The sequence below is a fragment of the Felis catus genome, chromosome B2 (genome assembly GCF_018350175.1).
Source record: "Felis catus isolate Fca126 chromosome B2, F.catus_Fca126_mat1.0, whole genome shotgun sequence".
Classification (NCBI taxonomy): Eukaryota; Metazoa; Chordata; class Mammalia; order Carnivora; family Felidae; genus Felis; species Felis catus.
The window spans coordinates 11,485,413-11,493,671 of NC_058372.1; the positions used below are offsets into that span (position 1 = coordinate 11,485,413).

General features: G+C 40.3%; 1 protein-coding gene across 9 annotated transcripts in view; it reads left to right on the forward strand.

Annotated features, from left to right (window-relative positions):
• The window catches only part of KIF13A (kinesin family member 13A), a 214,283-nt gene that overhangs the window by 202,887 nt on the left and 3,137 nt on the right, over positions 1–8,259 (forward strand). For all 9 annotated transcript variants that reach the window (XM_023253636.2, XM_023253638.2, XM_023253639.2 and 6 more), the window contains one exon: positions 6,442–7,230. In XM_023253636.2, the coding sequence (XP_023109404.2) occupies positions 6,442–7,230 (789 nt within the window). The remainder of the gene's footprint in view (positions 1–6,441; positions 7,231–8,259) is intronic.

Sequence of the window (8,259 nt, forward strand, 5' to 3'; positions counted from 1 at the left end):
ATGCAGTTGGCCATGCACCTGCATGCTTGGAGAGCTCACAGGCCTTAGGAAATGACCTTCTCATTCCTCCTGTCTGTGGAGGACAGAAGGCACCATTTCCCCCTCCCCTCTGTCCCTCTCCCCACCATTGCTTCTGTGTTCTCCCTGCCCCTCAGTCCCAAGTCTCCACCATAGTTCCTGCTGGAAAAGAGGGTGAACATCAACACCTGCCCCCTACATCTCTAAATCCTAATATGTTGCTCATTCACTTACTTGACCTCCCTGCTTAGTTAATAAGGCTGCAGCATGGGCTGAAAAGGCCAAGTAGCTAGCTCATGACCCCTGCAAACTCTCTGGCTCTCTGGCTGGTTGGATCTGTTGGATGATGTGGAACCTACCACCATGATGCATGGTAGTAAATTTAAACTTCTTGTAACAATCCATTCTGATAGAACACACCATCAGGAGACTGCTGGATGACCCTTCTGGGACTACCCAGCAGATGGTTTCACTGTTGATAGAGTTTGCCTCTTCATTATTTTCTTTACTTTCCTTGTATTATTTTTACCTAAAACCCATTTCAGGACTTTTAGCTAGCAGAGGGTAGGATGGAACTGGCTTCTCTTAACCCAGCAACTCTCAAGCAGCACTTAGCCTCTGTGTGGTTGCATGCACCTTGAAGTCTGCTGAGTAGGGTTTGAGGGTACCATTTTTATTGCTGGAAACTTGAGAGAATGACCTCTAGTCTCCTTAGAAATCTGGCACCAAACAATAATGACAAAATCTTTAAAAAAGGAGAAAGAGGGGTTCCTGGGTGGCACAATCAGTTGAGCGTCCAACTTTGGCTCAGGTCATGATTTCACAGTTCATGAGTTCGAGCCCTGCATCAGGCTCCATGCTGACAGTGCAGAGCCTGCTTGGGATTCTCTCTCCCTCTCTCTGTGCTCCTCCCCAACTCTCGAGATCTCTCCTTCCCACCTCTGTCTCATATATACATATATACATATGTATATATGTATATATATGTATATATGTATATATATGTATATATGTATATATATGTATATATGTATATATATGTATATATGTATATATATGTATATATGTATATATATGTATATATATGTATATATGTATATATGTATATACATATATACATATGTATATGCATATACATATATATGCATATATGTATATATATGTATATATGTATATATATGTATATATGTATATATATGTATATATGTATATATATATATATTTTTTTTTTTTTTGAGAAAGAGGGGTTCTTGGCTGCTTAGTCAGAAGAGCATACGACTCCTAATCTTGGGGTCATGACTTTGAGCCCCACATTGGATGTAGAAACTATTTAAATAAATAAAACTTTTTTTAAAAAGTTTTTTTAATAAAAAAAAAAAGAGAGAGAGAGAAATCTGTCTCTGCCTCTTCATCTCTGAAACTATTGAACTGCTTGATTTATTTCAGATAGTTCTGGCTTTTCCAGGATGTTCTGGTAGATTTTAGGGGTATTGCTTGATCTGAGGTTCTAATTCTCTGTGGGAAGCTTTCATTTTATTTCTCCTCTTACAAATGGACATACACTGCTTTATCCTTTTGTTTCCCATTCATTCTCTTTCCTTTTACACTCTTGAAAAATCCGAGGGTGAATCAGTGGTTTGGTCTCATCAACGGAGTTTGAAATAATTTCTGATAGTTTCAAATAGAATGTAGTTAACATATAGCTAGCCTTGATTCTTTTATTTAAAAACAATTTTTTTTAAGTTCATTTATTTTGAGAGAGAGTGCTTGCACGCAAGCAGGAGAGTGGCAGGGAGAGAGAGAATTCCAAGCAGGCTCTGCACCACCAGTACGGAGCCTGATGTGGGGCTCAAACCCACAACCTGTGAGATCATGACATGAGCCAAAATCAAGAGGCGGATGCTTAACAGACTGAGCTACTCAGCCTACTGAGGCTTGATTCTTAAAGCACAGTGTGTTGTCTGATCAATTTGGGAAGATACACAAATGTACTTCATGTCCTGTTTAAATAACATAAAGGCAACAACATGCCTTTGGAGTCTATCTTTTTAAGTCATTAAGCAGAGAGAAGATTAGAAAGGAAATCACTTCTCCCTCTCTTGGGTCTTGCATAGACAGCATATAGTTTATTTCTCCGTTTTACAGATGAGGGTCATGCCCAAAGTCTCGCGGTTAATGACAGCATAAGAACAAAGGCTCCGTCATCCCTCAGCACAATTGGGCTGACCCCAAGGACTCCAGATGCTCCCCCAAATAGTACAGTTTTAGTTGCCCTGCTGCTGCTGTTTCTAAAAAAGGCTGCCCGCCTTTTAGTACCATGGACAGAAGTACTGGGGCCCTAGGCTGATACAGTCCTGAAAAGAGACCATCTCCCTGTGTGGACAACACAGACCCCATTCCATGTGGAAGTAAAAGTGACTTTGATCAAGTGAAACTCCTTGCCAAGAGTCACTGCTTTAATGTGGGTTATGATCCCTTCTTAAAAGTCAAGGTATGTTGTCTATAGGTAAATATCAGCTGCATGAACTGAATTGCAAAAATCAAATCATGAAGACTGTAGCTATAGAGAGACTTGAGAACTTGACTCCATGCTTCACTTTTGGGCAGGGTTTTAAACCTTTTTGTCCTTAAGACATAGTAGGAAGGTGCTTAGCTTAGTCTCCTTGAAGATACAACGATAAATATTTCTGGAGTAGAAAGTCTGTCTAACCAAATTCCCTTATGGCACAGTTTAAGCCAATTTTAAGTCCTGTTTTTTCTCCTTGAAGGCAATAACTCAATAAGCCTTCAGCCTGGTTTACATGTTGGGAAATGTTTAATCTCTACTGAGTTTTCTTTTTCATTTTTGAAATAACTTGCCCCAACTCCTCTAGCCTCTCTCTTTGGGTCATTCCCCTCCCCCAGTCCCATCCCAGGTGCAACACTATGGACGGATCCCTATTTGAACTTAATCTCTTGGTGGTTTTGTAGACTCTTCAGTTTTATTAAGCTCCTTCTAGTCCTTTAGGAATAACCTTTTATCTTTGTGAGTTTGATAAATGTGTACCTGTTTCTACACAGTAAACTATGATTGAATATTTCATTCAGCAAAGTTGTGTTTTAGGGTGACAGGCCTTTCCTCGGTCTTGAGAAGACATAACTTCAGGCATAAAAAGGGCTCCAAGTTACTAATTCTCATATTAAGATTTGTTTTCTTTTCAACAACTAACTTTTCAGTAATTAATTGCATCAGAGATTCCGGGGCTTGGGGAATTATATTTCTTTGCCAGCTTCAGTCAAAAGGAAATACAAAGGTGGGGGGAGGCACTTGGGTGGCTCAGTCAGTAAAGAATGCAACTCTTGATTTTGGGGTCGTGAGTTTGAGCCCCACATTGGGTGTAGAGCTTACTTACAAAAAAAAAAAAAGAAAGAAATCTAAGGATACAAACACTAGAAATTCAATTTTGAGTCTAAACATGTCAAGTAGAGGGACATCTGGATGGCTCAGTCAGTTAAGCATCTGACTTTTGGGGAGCCTGGGTGGCTCAGTTGATTAAGCATCTGACTTTGGCTCGGATCATGATCCCATGGTTCATGGGTTCTAGCCCCATGTCAGTCTCTGTGCTGACAGCTCAGAGCCTGGAACCTGCTTCAGATTCTGTGTCTCCCTCTCTTCTCTGCCCTCCCCTGTTCAGGCTTGCGTGTGCACACACGCTCTCTCTCAAAAATAAACATTAAAAAAATAAATTAAAAAAAAAGAAAACAACCAACTCTTGATCTTGGGTCAGGTCATGATCTCATGGTTCATGAGATGGAGCCCCACATGAGGCTCTGTGTTGACACTGAAGAGCCTGCTTGAGATTTTCTCTCTCCCTCTCTCTCTGTCCCTTCCCTGATCACGCGCACTCTCTCACTCTCTCACGCTCTCGCTCTCTCAAAATAAATAAACTTAAAAAAATTAAAAGAAAAAAACAAATAAACATGTCAAGTAGAGAATCAATAAAATACGGGCAAAAGCCACTGATTGAATTCTGTCTAATCTTTGCTCCTTTCCAAACATTCCCCCCTCCCCCTTTTTTAATAATGCTACTTGATTTAGAATGTAGCCTAAAATAAGGTGGCGAGATTAGTGTTGCCAAAAATTTTGTTTTGCTAATTTTCTGGAATTTTTACCAGTGATATTTGATACTCATTCACCTTTGTTTTTTGGGTTTTTTTGTTTTTTTAGTTTATTTATTTTTGAGAGAGAAAGTGCAAGTGGGGGAGGGGCAGAGAGCAAGGGAGAGAATGAATCCTGAGCAGGCTCTGTGCTGTCAGTGCAGAGCCAGATTCTGGGCTCAAACTCACCAACTTCGAGATCATGACCTGAGCCAAAGTTGGACGCTCAACCAACTGAGGGGTACTCAGGTACCCCTCACCTTTGATTAATAGCCATGGAATTAAGACAGCTGATGCTTTTGTATAATTTATATTCAAGTTATTTTAAAATCTAAGGAACACTCAGAGAGAAACTTCCCTGCTCATTTGGTATCTTCTGAACCTGAGAGGTTTGCTAAAAGGGCTGTTGCCATTTGAATTTTAAAGAAATGTTTGGAAAGAATTTAAGAAACACATTGTTTTCTGTTCAAAATTTAAAATCAATTTTAATTGTCATACCTAATTATAAATTTTGAGTTATACAGCTTTTGAGTATTTTATATATATTATATATATGTATATATATAATAAATATATAAATAAATATAGATCTAGCACAAGAAAAAGGAAAAATAGGAAAATATTTCCTCTTTAAAGTACAGTGAATTAATTTAATGTATAAGGCCAATAAAATAATTGTTACTTCTGCCAGATGGCATTTTACATTTTGATAAAAAGATATATTCTTAATCATATATGTCAAGGAAAAGCGACCATATGTTTTTAAACACTTCCAAATTGTCATTTAACTTAAAAGGCACTACTGATGTTGCCATAATTTTTTTTGGTGATGTGGCCTAAGTATCCTTTGTGTCAATAAAATGTAATAATCTCAAGTAAAAAGAAAAAAAAAAAAAACTAAGAAGCACTCAAGACTATTAAGGTATTGATTTAGCCATTTAGCATCTTACGCAAAAGACATTATTATTGTAAAATTCAGTCGATGAAATTTATGTTAATTTGTGAACTGCCATCTCCCATATCCTTCAAGCATGTTCTTGTTCCCCTTCCCTATCCCCTCTCTCTCCTCAACCTTTTGAAATGATACTTTAATGAGTAAGGTTAACGTTTTGGTTCCAGGTTTTTACAGTCTCCTTGCTTTTATACTGAATGAAATTTCCATCCACCAAAACAGGGTCCAGGATAGTTCTAAGAGCAAGGACCCAAAATCCTAACTCCATGAGGGCAGGAACCATGCCTGGTTTTGTTCAATGTTAGTATTCCCAGTTCTTGGGACAATGACTGGCATACAGTGGATGCTTGATGAATACTCGTAGAATGAAAGGCATGTTTTCAGAGAAGAGGAATATTTGTTTATGAGGTTAATTAGAAATGACTAGATTGTGTTATCATTTTTTTTCTTTTTAAAAGCTCTACATCCAACGTGGGGCTTGCACTCATGACCCCAAGATCAAGAACTGCATGCTCTACTGACTGAGCCAGCCAGGCACTCCTTGTCATTTACATCTACATGTTTTATGTTGGTTTCCTTCAAATACAAAAGAGACAGACTGGGAAATGGAGAATACCCACTTCTGCATATATACCAGTCTTCACAAATAGAATTCTAAAGCTACTTGACAAAGGAGATTTTCATTTAAATCTCAGTACCTTCCTCATCTCTGGCCAAATCCTCTATCCACGCTTCTCCAAAACCCTAAAAAGCATTCATCGTTAGACCGACTGTTAGTATTTTACAACCTTACAGCTTTTAGTGTAACACCAGCAATGGGTGTCAAAATCATGCTCGTTGGCCCTTTCACTGTTGGGATCTTTATTTTACTGCCCTCCCTCCCCATAAAATAGCTCAGAAACCTTATACAAATTACCTTGCTTACCTGCGCTTGGCTTCCCAAAGCAAGGATTGTAAGAACAAACGAAGCGGCACGTCTTCTCTGCCCCTGGCTGTCCCTCTCCTCATTTAATTAGCAAAGGGAAATCATCACAACTGAAAACTAATCATCAATTAAAATGAATTAAGAGTCCACTGCACTTAAACCAGGGAAGGAAACATTTCTAATTAGCAGGGAGTGAGCACAGAATAAATAAATCTCCTACGTATTAGGTGGGTTTATGCTCACGGATCTCTGAGAGTATTGTACTTGGGTCCACCGTAGGTGACAAGATTTAACCAAACTCAGGAACACTACACATGTGAATGCCTTTAATAGGAATGTATTTAAAACTTGTCTCAACAATAAAGTCGCCATAAGGAGCTAATGAGTGACTTTTGCTTCGTTACTGTAGGACTCTGAGGAGGAGGAAAATGATCTGGAAGCTCTTAACAGGAAGCTGATAAGTTCACAGCCTTACGTGCCCGTGGAGTTTGCAGACTTCAGTGTTTACAATGCCAGCTTGGAGAACAGGGAGTGGTTTTCTTCGAAAGTAGATTTGGTGAACTCAAGGGTCCTGGAGAAAGAAGTGTCCCGTAGCCCTACCACCAGCAGTATTACCAGCGGCTACTTTTCCCACAGTGCCTCCAACGCCACTCTGTCCGACATGGCGGTCCCTTCCAGTGACAGCTCGGACCAGCTAGCCATTCAGACAAAGGATACAGACTCCAGTGAGCATTACGGACCGTCCCTTGGGCATGATTTCAGGCCGTCCTCAAACAAAGAGTTGACAGAACTAGAAAGAGGCTTGCTTAAAGAGAAGATAATTATGGTGCCACTCAAGGAAAACAGTGCCTTAGCCAAAGGGAGCCCATCACCCCAAAGCATCCCTGAGAAAAACTCCAGATCCCTCTGTAGGACTGGCTCCTGTTCAGGGCAGGATGCCTGCTCCAGCCGAAATGGCCAACCAGTCAGAGAATTTTGCCCCAGGGAAGTGACCATAGAGCACACCACAGATATCCTTGAGGACCATTCTTTCACAGAGTTTATGGGTGTGTCCGATGGGAAAGATTTTGACGGATTGACGGATTCTTCTGGAGAGCTTTCAAGTAGAAGAAACCTACCCAATAAAATGGACAGGAAGAGTATCTCAGATGGGCCACAGGGCCCTGCCCAGCTGCATTCCTCAGCAGAGAATGAACAGGTAATAAATTCCAGAGGCAGTCCTCTGTGTTCTGTACTGTTGGGGAGCCTGCCTGATTGTGCACCGACCCCCAGAGGTGCTTCACCACAGGACTTAGTAGGAGAGGTTCACTCAGATGCTTCTGACGGGGAAGATGGGCCCACTGGAGCGCAAACTCACTGCTGCCCAGCTGGCTCTGTGCAGTGTCCGATGGACGATGGAATATATGGGACCAGTGGCTTTTTTTTTTATAACTTCTTTAGGTTAATTAATCTATTTTTTATTTATTTTTGAGAGAGAGAGAGAGACACAGAGCATGAGTGGAGAAGGGGCAGGGAGAGGGAGAGAGAGAGAGAGAGAGAGAGAAAATCTGAAGCAGGCTCCAGGCTCCGCAGTGTCAGCACAGAGCCCTTCTTGGAGCTTGAACCCATGACCCATGATCTCACGAGATCATGACCTGACCTGAAGTTGGATGCTTAACCAACTGAGCCACCCAGGTGCCCTGGACCAGTGGCCTTTCTAACAGGCAGGTGGGTTGGTGACGAATTAAGCATTCACATGACTAAAGATCATTCAGTCTCATATTCCGTTTCCTGAGGTGTCTAATTACTGGCTATCCCAAGGCATTCAGGTAGCATCTACTGTATTTCGTGAAATCTGTGATTTCTGTAATTACTAGATAAACCATTATTTTATGTATCACTGCAAAAAATACTTCCAGTGAAACCACATTACATTAGTAAATGTGTAAGACACATCCCAATTTCAGAGGGGTTAAAAAGGGGCGTGGGGGAAGGGAGGCATGCATAGTAGAATTGATTTAAAAAACCGTCATTTAGTGCCCATAGGTAAAAACATGTTTGCGGGAAGTATAGGTGAATTCCCAGAGGAGTTGAAGTTTGGGCTCTGGAAGTGACCAGGTTGGTTATAATGTTTAATTTTATAGTTTAATAGTTTAATTTTTTAGTTTAATTCCTAAACTAATGGAACAGAGTGGATGTTTGCTAACACTCGTAAGGAAAATAGCAAATTATATAAATAAGAGATTAT